Source organism: Pristis pectinata, chromosome 3, assembly GCF_009764475.1.
Source record: "Pristis pectinata isolate sPriPec2 chromosome 3, sPriPec2.1.pri, whole genome shotgun sequence".
NCBI lineage: Eukaryota > Metazoa > Chordata > Chondrichthyes > Rhinopristiformes > Pristidae > Pristis > Pristis pectinata.
In genome coordinates this window covers 102423399-102449150 of record NC_067407.1, presented here as the reverse complement: position 1 = coordinate 102449150, position 25752 = coordinate 102423399, and the positions used below count along the sequence as shown (strand labels likewise).

General features: G+C 38.1%; 1 protein-coding gene across 1 annotated transcript in view; it reads left to right on the top strand.

Annotated features, from left to right (window-relative positions):
• The window catches only part of LOC127567999 (spectrin beta chain, non-erythrocytic 1-like), a 211368-nt gene that overhangs the window by 127516 nt on the left and 58100 nt on the right, over window positions 1–25752 (top strand). Inside the window, 8 exon segments of the mRNA XM_052011244.1 lie at window positions 9806–9957; window positions 17934–18107; window positions 18355–18446; window positions 19541–19621; window positions 19719–19834; window positions 20239–20351; window positions 21402–21589; window positions 23986–24103. Of these exon segments, the coding sequence (XP_051867204.1) occupies window positions 9806–9957; window positions 17934–18107; window positions 18355–18446; window positions 19541–19621; window positions 19719–19834; window positions 20239–20351; window positions 21402–21589; window positions 23986–24103 (1034 nt within the window).

Genomic DNA, 25752 nt, shown 5'->3' with positions numbered 1-25752 from the left:
TACACATTTTGACATCCATTTGCATTCTCTACCATATGTAATAACTAATTTGTTCTAAAATTCAGTGAAGAAATTATGTTGTTTGTATACAGATTAAAAATACTTTTAAAAAAATGTTGAGTATACATATCCGAAGACAGTATTGTAGAAACTACTTTCGAATCATTTAATGTATCTGCTTTGTATAAGTATAAGAAATAATATCATATCCAATAGAGGAACCATTTTTACATCTGTTACTGTTTACTAAAATTAGGAAATAAGTGAAAAATGGAGATGGAATGTTGTGTATAAATTGATGTAGTATTTTAAACTCTGACAGTTGTGCAGTCAGTCATTCAGCAAATTGACAGTTATTTCTGGTGTTGAAGTCGTCCAGTATAAAATACATTCAAGTAACGCCAACTCTTGGCTTCTGCTGATGTCATTGATGGAACTTACTTAATTATGAGAATTATGTGACTATTCTAATCATTGTTTTATAATTGTCATACACGATATTGACCCTGTTCAAAGGATCAGAATATGAATGGTGTGATATTATTGCATGTTGCAGAGCTTAAGAACATGGAAGCAAGTGCAGGTCACTTGTCACCCCTACCCTCAAAACCCAACCCCTCGCCCCTGCCATTTAGTAAGATCATGGCCAATCTTTTACCTCAACACCACTTTCATGCATTTGACCTCGTATCTCTTGATTCCCTTCATATCAAAAATTCTAACCATCTCTATGTTGAATACATGAGCAGACGAGCCTCCTCCATAATCCTTTGGGGTAGAAAATTCCAAAGATTCACTTCCCTCTCATGAAGTCATTTCATCCCAACTGTGGGTTGAATGGCTGAACCCTTATTTTGAGGCAATGATAGTTCTAGATGGCCCAGCCAAGTGTAACCCCAAATTTATTCCAACAACCCATTTAAGAAATTTATATGTTTCAATGAAATTAATTCTCATTTACTCTAAACTCTAGAGAGTATAGGCCCAGTCTGTGTAATCTTTCCTCATCGGGCACCTCCGTCCCACTCTCTTTCCCCCGTCCTGGAATTAGCAAATTGGTTTATTATTGTCACATGTACCAAGGTACAGTGAAAAACTTTGTTTTACATGCCATCCATACAGATAATTTCTTTACAACAGTGCATTGAGGTAATACAAGGGAAAGCAATAACAGAATGCAGAATAAAGCGTTACAGTTGCAGAGAAAGTGCAGTGCAGGCAGACAATAAGGTGCAAGGCCATAACAAGGCAGATTGTGAGGTCAAGAGTCCACCTTATCATACGTGGGGACTGTTCAATAGTCCTATAACACTGGGATAGAAGCTGTCCTTGAGCCTGGTGGTACATGCTTTCAGGCTTTTGGATTTTCTGCTCAATGGGAGGGGGGGAGAAGAGAAAATGTCTGGGGTGTGGGGGGTCTTTGATTATGTTGGCTGCTTTACCAAGGCAGCAAGAAGTGTAGACAGAGTCCATGGAGGGGAGGCTGGAATATCAGTCTAGTGATCTTTTGCTACGCTTCCTGTTCTGCAGTGATATCCTTCTCTGGGCAGGGTTGCCAGGCTCGTACACAATATTCCACGTGTAGTCTCAACAGGGCCCTATATAATTGGAAAGAGATATTCCTACCCTTGCATTCAAATGCTCTTGCAATAAAGATCAATAAACTGTTTGCCACCTTAATTACTTGCTTAAACATCCATGTAACTTGCAAAATTTATAGGTCAGGTCATCCAGGTCTCCCTGACATTAATACCTTTTTATCCTTCACCAGTTAAAAATACTGCCTTTCTATATTTTTCTACCAAAGTGGATGAACTCAGATTTTCCACATCATATTCAATCTACCATATCCTTTCCCATTCACTTAACTTGCCTGTGTTCCCCCCCTCCCGAAGTATCTCTGCATCCTCGTCACAGCCTTGCCTGCCACCCACCTTTGTATGATCAGCAAACATATTGATCACACCATCCAAATTTTTGATAGAGATTATGAATAGCTGATCCCTGCAACATGTCACTCATCACAACCATCCAACCTGTTTCCTTTCTGATTTCTCTCTGTTAACTAGTCTTCTAACCGAGCCAGTTTATCATCCCCAAGACAATGCACTATGATATTGCATAATAAGCTCTTGTGGTGCCTTAACAATGACCTTCTGCAAGTCCAAATATACTGCATCAACTGGTTCACCTTTAAATATTCTGCCAGTTGCAATGTCAACCTCTTAATAGATTTGCCCAATTTGGTTTCCTTTTCGTAAATCCACACTGACTTTGCCAAAACCTATTATTTATCTATGTCTTCTGTTGTCACTGCCATAATAATATGTTCCAGCATTTTCCCTACTAATGATAACAACTGGTCTTTGCTTACCTGTTTTCTCTCTGCTTCCCATCTTAAGTAGTGGGAATATAGAAAAGAAAGTGCCATCAGATTTTGTGAGTCTTTAATAGTTAAGAATGCATATCTTTCATAAATGTTGATTACATCATTCAGCATAATGACTGTTGTCTTCCAGTAAAAAGCATAAATTGACATTCTGCAGTCATAAGAGAATAGAAGATTGTAGTACAGGAGGAGGTCATACAGCCAATTATGTCCGTCTTGTAATATGATTGGCTGTATTATCAATGAATTGCTTAGAAATCCAAGCCTTTCTTTCCCCAAACACCCAAAAATCTACTGCACCCATTGACTAGACTAATATAAAGAATGGATAGAAATAATTCACAGCCTTTGGTCTGGTTAACTGTCTACCAGCGAATTCAGAATCCACCCATTTCTAGCACCACCACTTTCATAGCCTACACTCTCTCCACCCAACTTCAAGCTGTGGTTTGTTTTAAGAGGAATATAAAGCAGGCTTATGCTCCAGAAATATAAGACAATAAAAGTAAAAACTGGAAGTTGCATTGATTCTACAGCTTTGACTGAAACCTGGCTTTCTTGGGAGCCAACATCTTGCCCCTTATTGAAGTCTGCTTCTAGTTATTTTTGTATCACCTGATGTACCCAATCTATGATGGTGGTTGCTATCACCACATGCTACTTTAGTGGCACCCCCAACTTCTGACACTATCCTTTCCCACCTTGTCCTGTGCCATCATTCCCATTTTTAATTCTGCATTCTTGATTGCCTCCAAACAACATACAGATGTTCTCACTGAGATACTCTCCCTCCTTTCCTCTATGCTGCTTCACACTGAACGAGTCCATATCCCTGGTGATTTCAATCTCCATCTCACCTCATTTGTCCTCTTTCTGCTCATGTCATAATCTTCCTTCCTTGATGTTCTTGTTGCTAATATTGATACTGGTGCTCTCTGATCAATTATAGTCTTTACTTACAAAATTCCTGACGTCATTATTATCCTTTTCCTTAAAAAGTACCTTCTTGATGCCTTTTGTATTAGAGAAATGTAAAAAGGCTTTTATGAGAAAATAAAAGATTATACAGGCCTGCAAAAATATTAGATCAGGTATCTCAAAGAGGGATGGGCCAAATTGTCTCTGTCTGGTATGTAATTTCTCTGGTGCTTGGTTACTTTAATCAGCATGAGTAAATGTATTCATGAACTGTTGTTGCAAAATAATTAATGGGAACACTTCAGAAGACCCATCAGCATGGTATTTAAGCATAAAAAAGTGACTTCTTAAAACACATTGAGCAAAACATTCTGAAATTCCACAGTTGTGTACAAAGGTATTTGATTTGTTGGATGTCTTTAAAGGCCTTTTCTGCATTGTCCTTCCTTTGTATCTTCTTGAGATCACATAGTTTAAATGAGGTCAAAAGGATTTGAGAGTGAATTGCATACAAACCAGTTTCTGTTTAGCTTCTGCCTTATTTTGCTGGACAAGGAGTATTGTTTAATTTTCTGCTTTTAGATTTTCATTCAAGCAGAACATAAGAGATTTTAAATTTGTCATGCTATAAATAGATAAGTCGGCCTCCTATAAAATATGTAGGCTGAAAAGCTCAATTATTTATTTATTCTCCAGATTCTCACTGAAGGTCATCTGTTGCTTTGCAACACTGGTTTGAATAAGTGTCACAATAATGGTGCTTCAGAGATGCATAAATAATCTGACCACTCATCCCTTAGTATGAAAAAAATATCAAAGCCGAAGTAGAAGGGAATTTGGCTTTTAACATAAGGCAGTCCTGACCTCCCCCTTTCAAAGATATTCTCTGTCTTATCCATATTCCCTCCACCAACCTCTCTGCATCTTAAAACCAACTTGTTTTCTCTCTTTCCCAATTCTGATGAAGGGTGTTTGATGTCAAACATTGGTTTCTCTTTCAACAGATGCTGCCAGCCTTGCTGACTGCTTCCAGAATTTTTTGCTTTTATTTCAGATATCCGACATCTGTAGTATTTTGATTTTCATTGGCTTTTACAGGACTAGGGCACTGATCAATTTTGGGCTCAAATACTCAAATCTGAGTATTTGCTTTCTTTTAAAATGCTGCATTGCAGCCTTACATTGTATATTACAGTCACGAGATGCTGTAATAGGAGTGTTTGATCAAAGCTTAATTCACGTGTCAGTGGTATCACTCTCATAGTAACCGTTTTTCAGTTTTAATTAGTGAATCAATTGGAGAGCAGCTGTACCCATGATGGGCATTTGCAAGCTGCTCGTTTGCATCTTGAAATGGATAAAGCCACAAATGCACTCTTAACTCAGCAATAACTGCAATTTTATAAATGTTAATATCCTTAGATCCCAGCTTCATTAAAACGTGATTAAATTTGGCACACTTAAAAGCTGGGGCTTATGATGATGTCAACACAACACTATAAGTCATGGTGGGATATGTAACTCACTCCTTGGTTCAAAGTTTGAACATTGATTTCTAGCTAGACATTTGTGCCCTGAAAGTCAGATGATGGTGCATCATATTTGCAATTTGCTTTGATTATGTATCCGCTGTCTTTGACTGAGCTGTGTCAAAATCCATGCAGATTTTTTGAATCCCAGAGATACTATTCCAATCAAAAGCTTCAAAAGATTTCAGTTGAGATTATTCTGATTTTATCATAGAGAAGGTGTAAAAGTGTCAGTTTTGATGTAGGACTCATAAATATAACAATCACTGGAAAAGCATTGCAGCTTACAATAAATTATAGATGTGTTCCAAAGCAAACAGAGATGCCACCCATGAACTGTAGCATTCGCTGTCAGTTCATGATGAGGACAGTTTCTTGAATATTTCTTTTCAGGAGATGTATATTAATGTAAGTCATGAGACTTGAAATTTCTAAGTTTTGATAAATTCCTGAAATGCTCCAGGTTGATAGGAACCCAGAAATCTGTGTTTAACATTCAGTGTGACAGTGGGTGACCCAGACACGGAATCCTGATAATGCTGTCGATTGTAAACTCTGATCCAGAACCCATTTCCAATTGTTTAGAACAGAATTCTGATTAATGTGTGAAGAAATTGTAAAAAGAGAATGATTTGCAAAATAATAAGACCGTTCAAAACCTAACTAAATTGTGACCCATGCATTTATTTGGAGCTGTTCTTAAGTCAACTTTAAAGTCCAGCAATGTTATTTTAGATATTAATTTTATCAATTATTTCAGTGCTTCAAATATATATAGAAACTTTGTTTCCAGTTAATTATAATTTAAAATTAACATAAAGCAGTTTTTATATTGTTGTCTAGATCTCTTTTTCAAAAAAGACAACTGGTCTCTCATGTAGATACTTGAACACTCTGGCTGGTCTCCATGCAAGCCATTTCGAAACTGGATGCAGCTACTGCACAGACTCGTTGTGATTGTTTGTACTATTTTTCATGAGAAAAGTACTATTTGTCATTGTGATGTTGTTCAGATATGCATCTTTAAATGCTAGTATCATGATGTAACCAACTAACAAGTTGCATTATGGAATGTGTTTGGCATAGAGTGCCATTCCAAAGCACAAGAGGCATAACAACAAAGGAATTGCAGAGTAATCAGATCAGCACATGTTGCTACTCCCAGACAGATTGGTGACAGTTGGGAAGTCCCGATAAAAGATTGATGGCTTCGCCTTAAATCTATTAAGTTATGCTGAGCATCTTGTGTGTCAGGATTTCAGTAATGTAACACAAATTTAAAGTGACTCTGAATTATTGCTTCTTTGCAAAAACCATGGCAACTCGTGTGGAAGCATTTGCCTAGATTTTCTTATCTGGGCCCTGCAGCTCACTCTTGTCATCCACGTTTCTTGATCCCCCATACTTACATGAACTTGGTCAGAAGACAGACCTTGCTGGCCTAGATGGTCCTGGAGCTGAGCAGCAAGGTCCTAAACAATATAATGTGATGATATGATGAAAGGTAAAGAGCCTTATGAAAATGTTTTGGGAAATTTTGACAGATTCAAGCCACTAGCTCCAGCTATGCCAGCTGTCAAGGCTATTTAGATTTTTCAATATTTATGAATGTCACTGACATTGCAATTTATTTAGAAAACAAAAATGGAAAAAATAAAACTATTGAAAAGAATATTTAATAATTGAAAGCATGAAATCAAACCTAATTCTAAAACTGCACGAAATTCCTTATTATCTTTGTTCCCAAGAGCTGTGTGATCCCAATTTGGATGAATGTGCTTATGGATTCCTTGTTACAGTTGCATTCAAGTGGCTGGAGTTCCTGAATAGGTTGGGACGATGCAGTTATTTGGCTAACATGCTCTGCAGGTTGTTTGGCTCATGATGAAATTGAGATGTCCATTACTTTTTATATTTGCAACATTTGAAGTAGTCCCAGTTAGCAACTGAGACTAGATACTTAAATCCATGGAGCAGGTTTAACCATGTCCAAATTCCACAAACAGATTCCCGAAGCCTGGGAATCTCAGCAAGCTTTTGTACCATTATTTGATTCCATGCAGTATCCGGCAGTGGTGCCACTACATTCGGGGTTTCCACATTTGTGGTGGAGTCCCAAAACCTGCTAGGATTTGACTCTCAGAAATGTTCACAGAATCTAGGCCATCCTTTGCTGATAGGAGCCATTCATAGAATTTTTTTTGAGCAGAAAACTGTTCAATAAAGCTGGTAGCTGCACATAAGCATGTTAATGAAAATATGATTGTCCATTTGTCTGGAGATTTCCAACTGATCTCTGATTCCTGATGTGAAAGTAATGAAACGACTGCAATTTGAGAATATGTACACTCATGAAGTATTCAGCAGTGTTGGAATTGATACTGGGATTCAATTTGAGAATTAGGTTGGGCAAAGTTATCTGTTTACTGCAGGTCTGTTTACTGTTTGACAAGCAATATGGTATAAAATCCATTTAAGTTTCTTTGGCTGCGATAATAACAAATAGCAAATGATATCTCATTACTGTACCTGCATGATATTTGAATACCACCACCTCAGGAGAGCTTTCTGAATCAACAGTGCAGGCGATTGTGTCTGCATTACTGAAAGTTTTAAATGAAATCGAGCCAGATCCAGAAACTGTTCAAGTTGTCTCAAGCTTGGACACCACACAAGATTTACAACCCTGTACGGTGTAAGACCCACTGTTCTAAAGCATTCAAATTAACTTTGCTAACCTTGTTTAGGTGCAAGGTACTGTAAATGTTTCCTTTTCAGCCAGAAAGAAATTACATTGTAAATTTTCTAGAGTTTACAGAATTCAAATATCATCTTTCTTCCAATAACCTTAACAGCTAGCAATTAATTAAACATTTGAACTGTTAATTGCATAGAACCTGCCACTGTAAGAATGTACTCAGTGAGTGAACTGGCATCACTTGGGAACTGCAAAACTTAAGAAATGGAAATGCCCTCTTGCTAAGTAACTTTCAAGTCAAATCAGAAATACCAAATGTTTTGATGGAAGGATGAAAGGTCTTTTTCTGAAAGATTTATAATTATTAACAAAGAACATAGAACAGTACAGCACGATACAGGCCCTTCGGCCCACAATGTAGTGCTGACCTTTAAATAGATAAGATTATCTATTCTGAGAAACTTATTTCAAACCTAATATTTTCCAAACTTGCATTAGGTTTCACGTAAGAAATGGGTTATTGGATGTTCAGGTCATGATGGAGTATATAATATAAAGAGGTAAACCCTTGGTCTGCGATTGTGAACTAATTGTTCTTTCAGTGTTGTGGTTGTGGTCAAGTATAATCAAATAGGGAGCCACCTTCTGGAGAATAACTGGAGTGTTTTAAATTAGAACTGCTTATAAAATGCTGAGGCCTGGCTACAATCATAAACCTTCAATTACTAAGCAATATTTCTTTTCCAGGATACTTCTCAAACCTTAAATTTGGTTGAAGATTAATATTATTTGAACCTTTTACATGGAGGTATTGCCTTGTGTACTGGGATGTGACACTGTTGTGATTTTTAACTGTATCGGTCCTTTTAATTCAGGTTCCAGCCTACAGGCAACTAGATTCATAGGCAAGACCTGATAGACGGAAAGCCTGCTTCAAAGGTCAAAGTCTATGAAAGTGCAGGTAGATGCACTGGGGGAGTGAGAAAGATCTTACTCAGGAGTCCCATTTGTGGTGGAGGGTATCCCAGTGATGGTCAGAAGGAGTAGGTGGGGAGTGGTGTTCACCAGGCAGTGCATTGGGCTTGGCGGAAACACTGCTGCTTTCCTGTGAAGGCACTTACCTCATGGAACCAGTCCTTTGTGCTTTCAGCTGCTGGGTTTCCCAAAGGCTGCAAAACCCACCTGCTTGTCATTAGAGATGCATGTACGAGCATGTATATGAATTAGAAGCAGGAGTCAGCCATTTGGCTTCTTCAATCTATTCTGATAGTCAGTAAGATGATAGCTAATTTGATTGTAACCTCAACTCCACATTTCTGTGTATGCAGGGCAATTTTTTCAACCTGTTGCATATCAAGAATCTGCCTCGCTGTACCTTAAAAATAATCCCAGCTCTTCTTCCATATCCCTTTTGAAGGAAGAGAGTTCCAAAGACTTGGAATTCTTAGAGGCAAAAAGAATTGCCTCACCTCTGTTTTAATTGGGGCAACCCCTTAGTTTCAAACAGTGACCCCTGGTTTTTGGGTTCTCCCCAGGAGGAAATGTCATCTGAAAATCCACCCCGTCAGAAGGTCCCTCAGAATCTTGTATGTTTCAATCAAGTCTCCTCACAATTTTCTAAATTCAAGTGTATACAAGCCTAACCTGTTCAATCTTTCCTCATAAAACATTTTGTACTATCCAGGCACACTGTCTCTAAACCACTTCCAAAACATTAACGTCCTTCCTTGAAAAAAAGGAGTTCTGTATTGTACGTAGTACTCCAAATGAGGTCTTGCCAAAATCCTATATATCTGAATAGTTTGTTTTTTTATTTTTACTGCCAAAATGGACAATTTTGCATTTTCCTACATTATGTTCAATTTGCTAGATTTTGCTACACTTGCTCTGTCTATATCCCTTTGTGACCTCCTGGGTCCTCTTCACAGCTTATCCTTTATACCTATCTTTGTGTTATTTGCAAATTTACCAGCCATGCCCTTGGTGCCTTCATCCACATCTTTCATGTAAATTGAATAAAATGAAGAGGAATAAATACACGCAGCCTCTTTATCCATTTCTCTTTTGCAGAATGGCCACCTGCACCACTTTCCTGCTTGTGGACTGATTCAGTTTCTGGTCCAGGGTTTTTGCATTTTAATCTCCTGATGTGATTCAGTCCATTGATTGAGTTAAACCCCTCCTTAATTTCGATCCTTAGAGCTGAATTCATCCTCAGTGTTGAACAATGAATAATTGAGATTTTATTTTCTTCTGTCTTTCATTTTATAGACGAACGTGAAGCTGTTCAAAAGAAGACTTTCACAAAATGGGTGAATTCACACCTGGCACGAGTGTCCTGCAGAATCACAGATTTGTACACAGACCTGCGTGATGGCCGAATGCTGATCAAACTGCTTGAGGTCTTGTCGGGAGAAAGACTTGTGAGTATTTAGTTTCAGGAACATAGGACTCGAAGTAAACTACTAACCTTTCAGGTTTGTTCTGCTAGTCAATGAGATCGTGGGTGATTTGTGACTTAGCTGCTTTGCCTTTTTCCCACAGCCCTTTGGAACTTGCAGATTTTAGATGACCAGATTTACTATCGACAATTGACCTGGCTTCAATTGCTACTTCTGGAGGGGAATTTCAAATTTCTGGCACCTTCCATATCTAGAAATAGGTCTTTGTCACTCCTGATAGGCCTGGCTCTTACTTTTAGACTCTATACCCTCAAACTTAGACCCTTCCAACCTCAGATTTAATTTTCCTCCATATGCCCCTTTGGTTTCACGTAATATCTTGAAAATTTAATGAAATTATCTGCTGATCTTCTAATTTCACAGAGTACTGCCATAGTTTGTTAATCTCTCATTGTAATTTAATCCTTGGATTCCAGGTATCATTCTAAAATGAACTATCAGCATTTGTCCGCCCACCCCCCAAATTTCCCCACCGAAGGCCAATGTATCCTTTCAAAAATATGACCCACAATGTTTCTGTAAAACTCCTGGGTGAGGTTGTGTCTATGCAAGGCTTCATTCAGATGGCAGTTCTTAGAGTCATAGAGCAATACACCATGGATACAGGCCCTTTGGCCCAACGAGTCATGTCGACCACATTGTCCTCTTAACTGGTCCCAATTTCCTGTGTTTGGCCCATATCCCTCCAGGCCCCTCCCCTCCATGTACATATCCAAGTGCTTCTAAAATGATACTATTGGACCTGCCTCAACCACTTCCTCTGGCAGCTTGTTCCATATACTCACCACCCTCTGCGTGAAAAAGTTGCCCCTCAGGTCCGTCTTAAGTCTTTCCCCTCTCACCCTAAATCTGTGCCCCCTAGTTGTGGACTCCCCTACCCTTGGGAATAGACTGTTACTGTCCACTTTAGCTATGCCTCTCATTTTGAACACTTCTATAAGGTCGCCCCTCATTGTCCTACATTCCAAGGAATAAAGATCTAGCCTGACCAACCTCTCCCTTTAACTGAAGCTCGTAAATCTTTTCTGCACTCTTTCCTGTTCAGCTATGTCTTCCCTATAAAGGGATGACCAAAACTGTACACAGTACTCCAAGTGTAGCCTCACCAATGACTAACACAATTGCAACATAATGCCCCAGCTCCTATAGTCAATGGCTTGACTGATGAAGGCCAGTGTGCTAAATGCCTTTCTCAACACTCTGTCTACATGTGATGCCATTTTCAACGAACAGTGCATTTGTACTCTGAGGTCTTCCTGTTCCATTACACTCCCTAGTGCCCTACCATTCATAGTATAAGTCCTACTCTGGTTTGACTTTACAAAACACATCACCTCTCACTTATCTGTATTGAAATCCATTTGCCACTCCTTGGCCCACCTCGCTAACAGATCAAGATCCCCATGATAACTTTCTTCACTATCAACAATAACACCTAATTTCATGTCATCTGCAAACTTACTGATGAAACCTTGTGTATTCACATCCAAATCATTTATATAAATAACAAATAACAAGGGTCCCAACACCGAGCCCTGTGGCACACCACTAGTCACCAGTCTCCATTTCCAAGAAGTAACCTTCAACCACCACCCTCTGCTTCCTACCTCTGAGGCCATTTTGAATCCACCTAACTAGTTCTTCCTGGATTCCATGGGACCTCACCTTCCAGACCAGCCTGCCATGCGGGACCTTGTTGAAGGCCTTGCTAAAGTCCAAATTAATAACATCCACTACCTGCCCCTCACCTACCCTTTTGGTTACCTTTTCAAAGAACTCTTAATAGATTTGCCAAATATGACTTCCCATGTACAAAGCCATGCTGACTCCTCCTAATCAGACTCCATCCAAATGCTGGTAGATCCTGTCCCTCAGAATTCCCTCCAGTAACCTCCCCACCACTGATGTCAGGCTGACTGGCCTGTTAAATGCTATATTAAAGAAAAAAAATTCTTGCTAAATTAAAGACAAACATACATAAATGCTTGCTTCAGTTGTAAGCAGGTCCCTAATCACTGAGAAGAGATTTTCTTTCAGGAAGAAGCTGTGTAATTAGTTATTAAAGGTCATTGGTACTAATTATAAAGTGTAGTATTGATTTTACTTAATTGGATTTTAAAAATAGTTTCCTATCCATGTGGAATGCTCCATTGTTCTCACTTGATGTCAGCTGGCAACGAAATTGTGTATGCGAAATATCAACATGGTCTTAACTGGGCTGGGTTGCCATTTCCTATATGTGTATCTTGCGTGAGAGTTAATATAAATGAAATTCTCTGCAGAGCAATGGTTCCAGCTGTTCCAACGATTCCACTGAGATTTTGGATATGATTAATTCAAATTTCCAGTTCCATAATAATATCCATGGCATTTTCACACTGCCATTAAAGACCATTTCCGCATTCTTTTAATTATCTTTGTTCCAAATCAAACCATGCAGTTTAGAGACTATGCATGGTGTTCATTATGCAGTGCCTTTAAATTCTTCAGCCATTTTAACTGTTGTCGTGATGCATGGAAAAGAGGAAAAGTACTGGTTACAGTTGATGTTGCACAACAGTTACAGTGGGAGTAAAAACCTCCGATCCATAAAGGAACCGTTTTGCCTTTCAGAAGACATTGCAGTTAAGCATATCCAAATTTAAATATACTCACAGGAAAAATAGCTCCAAAACAATATTTATTGAAGATTAGTCTGATTATTCATCATTGTAACAATGTTCTCATTTTTAGGGCTTTTAATGGCATTCTTTGCAAAAGACTTCCAAAGTATTCTTAAGAAAAACCTTCTTCTGTTTTCTTTTTACATATTCTTCAAGAACCGAGCAGGGTAATAGTGTACACTTTCATGGAGTCGTGTCCGTGGAAGTGTACATTATTACCCCACTCCATTCTTGCATGGTATACCGTAAAGTGGCCTGCTCTACTGAATTAACTTATCAAGACAAAGATAATAAACTAATTTCAAGCAATTATTCTCTTCTTTGGACATCAGTGCCTTTTATCAAATGGTCATGCTATGCTGTGAATGCATGCAATAAAAAAAATGGCAAATTGTCAACATTTTGTGAAATATTCAAGTTTTCTAAATAATAGCCTGGTGAAATATGATGGCAACTGAAGTTAAGCTTAAGTAGTATTCAAATCTAAATATGTTTCCATCTGTGAGTGTGCGATTCCAGTCAGATTACTTAACATACTATATACCATCCAGATGGATGTGCAATTCATTAACTGATCGTGTGATATTTTGCTCTGCTGCCCAGGTGGTTTGGAGGATTGTGCAATTTTTAAAATAGAAACATTAATCCTGGGAAATAGCAAATGTGCCATCTCAGCCTAACATTCATTATTGGTATCAAGCACTTTCAGCCGAAGTTCAGTGCAAGTTAGACTCAGTATTACATGGGTCCATTGTGAATGAGCTGTAAGAGTATCTTTGTATCTCAAGTTATAGCAAAAATTTCAGCCATGTTATAGCAAAAGTCATCAGCCCTAATACTTGTGTGTAAGGAAGAGGGAGAAGCATCTGGCTACAACACCCAGAGATAACCAGGAAGGCTAGTGATCTTGTTGATTTTATTATTAAGATCTATTCAAATATTTCAACTTCAATTTCACAAGTGACTGCTGAGGAATTGAGAGGCTGCCTGACTAATTTGCAAGAATTTCAAACAAAAAATGGAGCTTGTACCTAGTGATCAGAAAGATCAAGGGTTGATGAGGGGTCCAATGAATATAGTCGCAGAGGAATAAGTTCACTGACAATGGAGTTCATTATGTTTATTTGTGGGGATGAGGCAGGCACTCCCCCATCTCCCAGCCCACGTAGCACAGAGAACCATAGAACACTACAGCACAGATAACAGGCCGTTCGGCCCTTCTAGTCTGTGCCAAAACTTTATTCCGCTAGTCCCATTTACCTGCACCCAGTCCATAACCCTCCAGACCTCTCCCGTCTATGTATCTATCCAATTTATTCTTAAAGCTTAAGAGTGAGCCCGCATTTACCACATCAGATGGCAGCCCATTCCACACTCCCACCACCCTTTGAGTGAAGAAGCTCCCCCTAATGTTCCCCATAAACCTTTTCCCTTTCACCCTAAGGCCAAGTCCTCTCGTACTTATGCCATGTCCCCTCGTACCTATAAGAGGAAAAGCACTTTTGAATTTGCAATTTTTATTCTCTCTCCACCAGCTAGAGGTTTTGAACCCTGAGAAACTTGTCTGGCCTTTGTTAATTGAGCAACTATTCTCTACCAGTGATTGAGCTGGAAGCAGGGCAGAACATCGGTCTGGGCTTAAAGCAAAGAGAGGAAATTTACTTGGATGATCATCTGTTTAAAATGCAAAGTACAGTGCAGCAACTCTTCCCAATAAAAGTAGCACAATTTCCTCTCAGAAAGGTGTGATGATTGGAGGATATTTGCAAACACATTATCTGCATAAAATCGATCTCAATTACTTAAGTGGAGCAGCAGGCTTGATTGCCAAGAAAGTAACCTCTCCTTTCTGTCTGGGAGTAATGCTTTTTACCAAATACAGGCATAATTTAAATAGCTGTCAAAATGTGATTAATACCACCTCTTTTACATATCAAAATCACTGATTTGCCTATTCAGAGGATGTTACTTGGACACTCTCATGTACCAGCAACAAAAGAAACACACCGAGTCATGTATAAGTGTTAAAAACTATTTCATTAATAACTACTTATGATAATAAGAAACATAAAAGTAAAAATGTTAGAAGTAAAATATGTTAGGTCTTAAACATTAACCCCAAAAACTAAACTCGTAGTGTGTGTGTGGCAAATTCCCAAACTCCAAGTCCAGGAATAGTTCTCAAAGTTCAGTTCAGCAAGCCGTAAGGTGAAACGTGAACAAAGACTTCTGCAAAACCACTGTTGACTGAAGAGGAAATGTAGAGAGAAAATAGAGAGTAATTACGAAATCCAAATGTTCCATGATGGAACCCATAGGACACCTCAATCACTGATGATCTCCATTCCTTTGTTCTGAAGTATCTGCCACCCCGAAAGGCATTCGAGACGTGACCCTCCACACAAATACCTGTTTCCTTCTACAGGTTAACGACAAAGTGGACTCCACTGAATTATTCCAAAAATCCATGCGTGGATTGTAGTGACAGACACTGTTATTGTTTTTCATCCATCGATACAGAGACCAGCAGGCAGGTGTTTCTCTCCCTCTTTCCCTCTCTTCCTCTGACTGACCGCTCCAAGGATGTCATCACGTCCTTATCTCCTGTTGTCGTCGTCGTAATCATGCCCCACACACACACACACACACACACACACACACACACACACACACACACAACTGTGCTATGTCTTAAAGGGACATGCACCAATAGTAACATAATCCGTAACAACATTCCCAAACCTGCAGTTAAATCAGAACTAAGCAAGCTTGCCAGCCTGGGGTTAGCATTCAAAATTTTAGAAAGTTAACTCTTCTCGGTAATGTTTTTTGCTTGTTGGGTGGTGGGGTTAAAATTCCCCTTGGGTCCTGTGTTCTCATTGGTCCTAAATCATTTTGAGGTTTCTCTGGCAGTTTTCTTGGTGCATTCAATTGCAACTTCATCTGCCAGTTCCTCTGCTTTCCAGTGTGTTTTGTCTTTTGGTCACCCTATCCCAAACAGTGCATCTTGTCCTTTCCACACAACACATCTCACTTAATCCCTTGACGAAGCACCTAAGTTTAACATTCAAAAGCATTACCATTGCTGAGTCCCACCATCAACATCCTAGTCTCAACACTGATATTCAACTACATCAGCCACAGAAATGCCATGGACACAAGACTGTGTAAGAGTATGGGTATCCTTTAGCAAGTGAACAGTCTCCTGACATCTCAAGGTCTTTTGGTCATTTACAAGGCATCAATGAGGAGCATGATAGAATACTCTCTACCTGCCTGGATAAGTTCAGGAGCAACAACTCTTAAGAAACCCAGTACCATCTAAGTCAAAGCAGCCTGCTTGATTAGCACCCATCAAGTTGATTGCATCTTCCACCAACACACAGTGTATACCAATTACAAAGTGCAGTTCAGATGCTCTGCCAGGCTAGTCCCCAAACCTACCACCAGAAGGAAAAGGGTCAGAGGATCATCACCAGTTTCAGGTTCCCCATCAAATAGTGCACCATACTGACTTGGAACTGTATTGCTGGTCCTTGAAGATTCATCTCCATCTTCTTTCTCTGGCTCTGAATCCTGAAGCTCCTTGTTCAACAGCTCTCTTCAACAACCTTCACCAGAAGGACTTAAACAATTCAAGAAAGTGGTTCACCACCACCACCTCAAAGAGAATCCAGGATGAGCAATAAAAACTGGCATGTTATTGATGCTGAAATCCAAAAAAAACTAATATTTAAAACACACACATCAACTCACTTTTGGCTTTCTACCTGCCTTGTTATGAAAACCTCAGCTGCTGCATCAGTGAATGGTGCTCCTTGATGTAACTTGTCTGTGAAGCTCTCTGAAGTGGAACTTCAGTTTTCTGAGGGAAAAGAAAGCACACTTAGAATATTTTGAGAGGCAGTTAAGTTCTGGCCATAGTGCAGAACACTACTTCTTATCAAGTGAGCTTCTAGGATGAGGTTTAATGCAGGCCAAGAATTTCCCTGAATAAACAGTGGAAATAAAGCTGGAAGGTGGAAATTTTCTAAAATGTGTGAACTCACCAGAGAACATGCTGATCCTGCTAGCTGAGATTAGAGTACACACCATTATGTCCATTAACTATGCTTGCTTTAAAAACAATATCAAGAGTAGTGTTTTTAAATCTGGATTAAAGGTTTGAAAAATGGAACTTCTATATCAGGTAGTTTAATAACTAAATAGTCTATAAGTGCCAAAAGCAGACTGTCTTTGTTGGGGAAAAATAGAACTATGAGGATTCCTGGAGCATCATTTAGCTCACTTGACATTGAGGGGTTTTCACTTTTTCCAGTCTCTGGTCAACTTTCCTCCTCACCAATCGGAATCAAAAGTAGACCAATTAATCATTCATTGTATACATGTTACACCTGTCCAGATCATTAGAAATCACAAATGTCCTGACTCTGATCTTTCCCTGTTAGGGCATCAATCAAAAAGAGTATATTTTGATGTATGCAGAGTTATACCCATCTCTACTTTAATACATGTGACTTTTATAATATTTCATATCCCTGGTCTTCGTAGAAATTAGTTATTGCCTCAAACTATTCATTGTCCAAGAAATTGCAACCAATGGCTTTTGAAACCAATACTGATTTGCCTGGTTCTAAAAGGCTACCCTTTTGCTAGTCTTGTTAACGATACAATGTTAACGATACAAAGCCTTGAATGAGAAATAGTTTATCCAGTGTCCATGATGGTTTTCAGTCTGATCTTGATAATGGCAATATCTGAACTTGGGTTGAAGATTTGTTGGTGCACGGATATTTCAACATCCTGATTGATAGGTTTGTCTCTTCATTGGGCAGCATAATCTCCAGAGGAAGGGACAGGGGTGAAACAATGTAAGGAGCCTGCAGCTGTGATGCTGAGGAAGGGTGGGGTGGGGGGGTGGGGGGGGGTGGGGTGGGGAGGGAGCTCCACCTGCCTTCTTAACAGCATGGAATTTCCTGTAGGTTTAATAAGGCAGGTGGGGCTTTCAGAGTGTTAAAAGATTTTTTTGAGTAATTTCCTCTAAAATGGAAATTGGAAATAAATTTGTTCACTTATTCATTGCATTTGAAGAGTAATTCTTCAAAATCAAGTTAATGAAGAGCACTGTGAGACTGTTTCCCAGTAAGTTGATGTGATACATCTCAGAAAAATTATTTTATATTCTAGGACAATGGGATAACATTTATTAGAGCACCATTGTTCTTTTACTTAATGATGTTTGGTATTTACACATTCTTGCTCTTTCTCTACCAGCCTAAACCAACAAAAGGACGAATGAGAATCCATTGTCTTGAAAATGTTGACAAAGCCCTTCAATTCCTTAAAGAGCAAAGAGTACATTTGGAAAACATGGGATCTCATGATATTGTGGATGGAAACCACCGACTAACTCTTGGTCTGATCTGGACCATCATTCTCCGATTCCAGGTAAATTCACCAATGGAGTATACTGTATGCCTCTGAGATATTTGGGTCACTACAATCCTGTTTCAATTACTTCTCCGAATTATTGACTAATAAAATATGAGCAATTATTTTATGAAGCAAGTAATGTCTTTAAAACTACTTAACCACCTTTCAATCGTACAATTTAGGTTCCAATGCTATATGAAATTTAGCTGACAGAAAGATATTGATAGAGTTCATTTGATTGACATGCAATTTTCTTACCCAGATCCAAGATATCAGTGTTGAATCAGAAGATAATAAGGAAAAGAAATCTGCAAAAGATGCCTTGCTGTTGTGGTGCCAGATGAAAACTGCTGGGTAAGCAACACAACGGGGATTGCCATATAAAGTATTGAAGTTTTGGTTGAATTGGTGGCTTTTTAAGCTCTCAGGTTTGAACATTGAATGTACTACGTTATTCTTGAATACATAATAATAATAATATGATTTTTGATTGGGTATTACATTGGTATAGTTTTTGACATTTGAAAAATGTTAAACTTGGGTGGTAGCTTAATGCCTAGCTTCGTCAATTGGTGCTCTCATTTCAAGGCATATCTAAATCTCTCTGCATTGCTGGCTTTTGTTATTGGGGATTGTGTGAAATTGAATATCTTGACCTATTTTTGGATGAACACTCGAATTAAGAATCATTCCAGAGTATCTAAATGCTAAGCCAAAATATTTATCATGATGATACTATTAATAGTGAATTAATTTAGAAGTTCTGGTGTTTTAAGTCTGGCGTAATAGTAGAAACATATTATTTGAGTTTTACTGCAGTCTCATTTTGGTAGGTGTTTGCCATTCTTTTTGAGCTTCTATCATTTTATATCAAAATTTGAAATGTTAACTCATTACTTTGTGTTATTTTTCACTCTGCCTTTTTTTGTGAGGAAGCCTATTTTTATATGGGATACTTTACTTAGTCTTGGCCTTAACTAGTAAATTGTTAATTATTGCAAACTTAAAAGATCAGGTGGATATGTGCTTAATGTTGGAGAACTTTTTCTTGTTAACTGTGGTGTAGTAACTTCAATATATTCTATTTGTCTAGCAGCTTGAAAATTACTTGTTCACCGGAGAAAGGAATTCAATGAATTCATATCTGTAGTGTAGTAACTATAGTATATTTTTTGTTTTCCTTGCAAACCTAAGATTACAAGTTCATCAGAGATAGGAATTTGAAGAATTTATCCACTGTGATTATGATGTTAGTACCAGCAAGACTCCCTCCTGTGTAAACAAATCATAAATCTGTTTTTCAAGAATGTTCAGACTTTTAATAAATGTGGCAACCTGGAAAGCTTTCCCATGAAATGAAAACATATTTAGTAGCTTTACCTTGTACTTGATTCCTGTTTTAAACATGTAGTGAAAATATTGTTATTTTTTTCCTGTCCTCCCCATAGCTACCCCAATGTCAACATTCACAACTTCACCACCAGCTGGAGGGATGGCATGGCTTTCAATGCTGTTATCCACAAGCACAGGTACGTTGACATAACAGCTTAAAATACATTTTTGAATAGTTACATTTGTTAGAAATGTGTGCATCCATTTCTATTCGCAATGTTTTTACTTGGTCAGGCCGGATCTGATTGATTTCGACAAACTTAAGAAGTCTAATGCTCACTACAATCTCCAGAATGCTTTCAACCTCGCAGAGCAACACCTTGGGCTTACCAAGCTGCTGGACCCTGAAGGTTAGTTGTTAATACTTCATTTTTAAATCATGTTCTTGTCTTGGGGAAAATGTATCATTTCCTTAAATTATTTGTGAAACTTTTTTCCCCAGACTTTATTGTTAATTCTTTACTTAAAAGCAATCCACTTTTTATTTCCTAAGTGAGTTCCCTCCTGCCTTCTTTCTGTCTGTCATATCCCTCATCAGGTCACTAAAGGTTAAGTTGACTTGCGATTGTGAGAGGTGTTAGAGTATATTAACCATCATTAGGTTCCTCTGAATCTCTTGAAGATGTGTATTACCATCAGCCACTTACATATTTGCTGTAATATACAATGAAAACATCATCATTGTACTACATGTTTAGATAGGCTGTTTTAAACCCTGCTATTTAGTTGGATAACGTTCTGCTTTGTTTGCAAGATGTCAGCGTTGACCATCCTGATGAGAAGTCGATCATTACTTACGTGGTGACGTACTACCATTACTTCTCAAAGATGAAGGCCCTGGCTGTGGAAGGAAAACGTATTGGGAAGGTACTTTAACGATGCATGTAAACTATTACATGATATTTTGAGACTAACTCCTGTTAATAGAAATTTACATTGTAGTATCATTTGCCAGTGAATTAAGGTTGAGTAACTATTCCCATAACACCTTCAGCTTTTTGCATTGAAATTTTAATTGTTCAATTTTGAGTTCTTAAGTCATCAGGCATATTCTCCTGGTCTAATGATACTTTTCTAAAATAAATACTTCCCTCATTTTGTAGGAATTTCATATCATTCCTCAAAATGTAAACCAAGATTGTAAATTTGTCAGGTAGATTGTAATACCATGTTGCCCCATGACAAGCACATTAAAATCTTTAAGTGCCAATTTTGTTGATAATGTTACTGAGTTTTATTTTGCCTTTCTCATCCACTGTGTTCAAGCCTTTTAACTCATTCCAAAGTATCCCTACTTAGAAAATGAGCAATAGATTAAACAGATCATTTACAGATATTAGAGTCATAGAGTCATACAACATGAAAACAGGCCATTCGGCCCAACTCATCCATGCTGACTGTGTTGGCCAGCGAGCTAGTTCCATCTACCTGAGTTTGGCCCATAGCCCTCAAAACCCCTCCTATCCATGTACTTAACTAGATGGCTTTTAAATGTTGCTAATGTGCCCACCTCAACCACTATTTCTGGCAGCTCATTCCAAAAATGCACCACCCTTTGTGTGAAAAAGCTGCACTGATGTCCCTTCTCAGTCTCTTGCCTCTGATTTTAAACCTCTGCCCTCTTGTTTTTAGCACCCTCTCCCTGGGAAAAAGCCCCTCTCTATGTCCCTCATGATCTTGTATACCTCTATTAGGTCACCCCTCAATCTCCTATGCTCCAGGAAATGAAGTCCTAGTCTATGCAACCTCTCCTTGTAACTAAGACCCCCCCAAGTCCAGGCAACACCCTGGTAAATCTTTTCTGCACTCTTTCCAGTTTAATAACATCTTTTATTGTTTTAAAGTTGTATTCTTATTGTACACCATGTGTTTCTTGGCTTTGATGCCCTAAAATTGTTCTCATTCCACATACCATAGGTTCTTGACTATGCAATCGAGACTGAGAAAATGATTGAAAAATATGAGTCCTTGGCTTCTGACCTGCTGGAGTGGATTGAACAGACTATCATCATCCTGAACAATCGTAAATTTGCCAATTCACTGGTTGGCGTTCAGCAGCAGCTTCAAGCATTTAATACATATCGCACTGTTGAAAAACCTTCAAAGTAAGACAATTCAAACATTTATTGTTACTTTAATTTGTTTTATTACTTGCTTGTGAAACCATAGCTAAGAGCTCACAAGTTAGCATGTCATAGGACCATAAATAGAAGTAATTGCTTTCTCAGTCATTATTAAAATTGTAGCTGATCTGCCCCCAACTTCACTTTCCTGCAGTATGCTTGATTACATTATCCAGGAATCTACTAATCCATTTTGAATGTATTTAATGCATTGCCATACACAGCCCTCAGTGGTAGAAAAGTACAAAAATTCATAACCCCAAGAGATTTCTTCTCATCTCATTTCTAAATTACCAACTCTTTATTCTGAGAATTTGACTCCCAATTCTAAAATGGCCTGTCAGAAGGAGAAACCTCTCAGCATTACTCTCTCAAGCCCCTTCAGAGTTTTACATATTCCAGTGAGGATATTTATCAGTCTTTTAAACATTACGTAATACAAATCAAATCATTTTTTCCTTAAAGGAGAATCTTGTCATTCTGGAAATCAGTGTAATGAACTTCTGTTTTGTTCCCTCTATGGCATGTATGCTGAGTGAGACCAGAACTGTACAGAACTTTCCAAGTGTACTCTCATCAAAGTCTTATTTAATTGCTGTAAGACATCATTACCCTTGTATTTTAAACTATTCTCATGTTCTGGTTTCAGTGCAAAGAGCATTATATCAGATTTCTCCATATGATACTCCATCTGCCATGTACTTGTACACTTACTTAACCTATATCCCTTTCCAGTATCTTCAGCTTTCTTTCCCATTTAATTTTGAACCATCAAAAATTTTGAATACATTACACCAAATTATTGAAAAATACTGTAAATACCAAAGGTTGCAGCTACCAACTCAAAAAATAAACGCATATATTTTTTGTCCAATGACTAATCCTCACTGCATCCTACAGCATTATTCCCTGTGAGATGTAATTTTGTATATTAATCCCTTGTATGGCAACTTATCAATTCCTATTTAAAAACCCATATGCACTCCATCTACCATTTTCCCTCATCAACTTGCTAGTTCCATCCCCTCAAAATATTAACATTTTTAAAATGTATCTTGCCTTGCATAAGTCATGTGTTGACTCAAACTAATAGAATTCTGATTTTTTTTTAAGGCACCTCTCATAATAGGTTTGAGTATTTTCTTTACTACTGATGTCAGACTAAAGGATTTGTTTTCACTCTTTCCCCCTTGAATAGTGGATTATGTTTACAACTTGCAGTCAATGGTGCCCATTCTAAGATCAAGGAAATCCTGGAAGATCAAAAATAATGCATGTGCTACCTCTGTATCCATCTCTTCTACAACTGTAGAGTGTAGATCCTTGGGGGATTTGTCAACTTTTAGTCTCATTAAATTATACAGTACTTTTTTTTAAAACCAATATTAGTTTCTTTATGGTCCTCATTCTTACTAGATCCTTGGTTATTTATATTTTTGGATATATATTTGTTTAACTTCTCTATCATTATTTCATGTTAGATTTTCTCTTGTCCCTACCTCCAACCGACTTGGAGCAATACTGTACTTTTCATATAGATAGAGAATCTTTCATGATCTCTTTTATGTCTTTTGCAAGTTTAGCTCCAATCCATCTTACCTTTACTATGTTCTTGCACCTCTATTGATTCATTACCCTATGGCAATATTATGAGCCTCTTCCATCAATGTAATACTGTTTCTAACTTCTCCTGTTGGCTGCTACTTCTGTCTCTCTCACCTGATGGGCTAGCCAGGTTAAACTTGGCACTGATGCCTTTGAAGATAAGGGAAAGTAATTAAATCTTCTGTTGTTGAAGAAGGTCTACAATAGATATGTTACCTTCTACCTTCTGCTTGTCAGTTAAAGCTGGACAATATAAGAACAAAAAATGCTAGAAGTACTCAACAAATCAGGCAGAATCTGTGGAGCAAGAACCAGAGTTTTTCCCAGATTGATAAGCTTTCATCAGAACTGATGAACAATCATTGGCCTAAAACATTAACTCTGTTCCTGACTAACATGCTGAGTATTTCCCATTCTTTCTAAGCTCCAGCATCTGCAGTATTTTTCACTTGTAAGGCTGCAAATTAGTTGTCCTTTAGTACAACTTTTATTGGTCAAATGGGCAGTTCTGCCTTCCACAGTCCTGGCCATAGTCTCGGTTTTTTTCCTATCATGAGGGCCAATTTAAACTTATTCCGCATATGCCAGAAACTTTTTTTTGGTGGGATGTATAAAATCACCAGTGTCATAATTAAACTTGTTTGTTGCTTATCCTGTTAATTTCACTTTTTTTAACTTTGCTGAAAGTTGTGCAATTCACAATATTTTACAAATAAACATCTAGGATATAAAATGGTCTAATTCTGATTGATATTTGTTTTCTTCTGCTGCAGGTTTACAGAAAAGGGAAACCTGGAAGTTTTGCTTTTTACCATTCAAAGCAAAATGAGAGCAAACAATCAGAAAGTCTACATGCCACGAGAAGGCAAGCTCATCTCAGATATCAACAAGGTAATCATGAAATATGCCTATTTTGTTTCCTCCTCAAAGGAATTGCTTTTACCGTTACAAGCAGAAGTCATCAGTGGCTTCAGCTGACCCCTCTCAACTGAATAGGTGCACCCATTGATGAGAACTAAATTTTTATTGGTATCTGAATGTTGATGCAAAGCAGACTTAAGAAAGCAGACATTTTTGTTTAAAATGTAGGATCCATGTTGGGGACAGTGAAGCATTGGAATGTAATGTTTTCTTTTTTTAGTTATTTTAATCTATGGTTGTATAAATTTTATTAAAAATCTTGTTTAGGATATTGTCCTGTTAATGTCCTCAAGACTTCTCACCTTCTCTAAATCCACAAAGTACTGTTAGAGCCCAGACCCCATCTTTGTGTCATCTATTCCCTGAGGCTCAAGTTACCCTCAATGCTGAAGTTATTGTCTGAGATGTTAAGGGACTTTCTAATCTTTCTAATCCAAGTCTTTCCTTTCAGTTGGATCATGACAAATCCATCCACTGTCCTTGAACCATTTGCCTTGCTATCGCAAAAGGTTAGAAATTTACAGCACAATAGGAGGCTGTTTGGCCCTTCAAGTCCCTCCTAGCCATAAAAAGGACTTCAGTTTAAATCCACCAATGCTTTTGGTTCATAAACTTGGAGGTTATGACTCTTCAGGTGCTCGTTGAAGTATTTTTTAAATGTGAGGGATTTTGTCTCCACCAGTCTTTCAGGAAGCAAATTCTAGTCCCCACCACCTGTTCATCAATTTTTTTTCTCAACTTCCTTCTAATTCCTCTATCAATTGTCTTAAATCTATGCCTCTTTAATCATTCTACTTACTAACTTAAACCTCCTCTGCATCCTCACTGCTGTGAGCACAATTTCCTGGAGCCTAGCAACTTGAACTGTACACAGAACTCGAACTGTACACAGAACTCTAACTGTGGTCAAACTAATGTTTTATATAGCATTAGCATGACCTCCCTGCTCTTGCAGTTTGTGTCTTGGCCAATAATGGGAAATGTTCTGTATGCCATTCCAACCACCTTATCTGCCAATTCTGCTACTTTTAGGGATCTGTGGATATAAACTCCAAGATCCCTCTCTTCCGCTTTTCTTCAATTTCCTCAATTTATTGTGTTTGCTCTCCCCAAATGCATTATCTCACACTACAGTGAATTTCATTTGCACCTAACCAGTCCACTGATTCCTCTAGCCTGGAATCCATCCTTCATTATCCTCATCAAACGTATGTCAATCCAAGTCTCGAAAACATCTGTTGATCCAGGCTTTTCTGGGGAGTGTGTTCTAAATTTCCTAGATCCCATGTAATGAATGTGTGATTTTTGTTTTAAAATTTCACTCTATTACAAAGTTTTTGACTCAGTATGAGTGGCTGTAGATTATCAGGTAATTTAAGGTTTCTGAGTATAACATTTCCTGTAAGCATTAAACTTTATCTTCACTTTTTTGATTAAGCACATTCCACCCCGATATTAAAAAAGCGTAGCCCCATAGCAAAACCGCTAGCCATACATGAATACATACTGTATATTAAACACAGCACAATGGTGCTTGTGATAATCTGTAATGCTGTGGCTTATCATTGTGGCCAGAATAAAAAACAAGGTTAAATATTGCACAATAAACCTGATAAAAC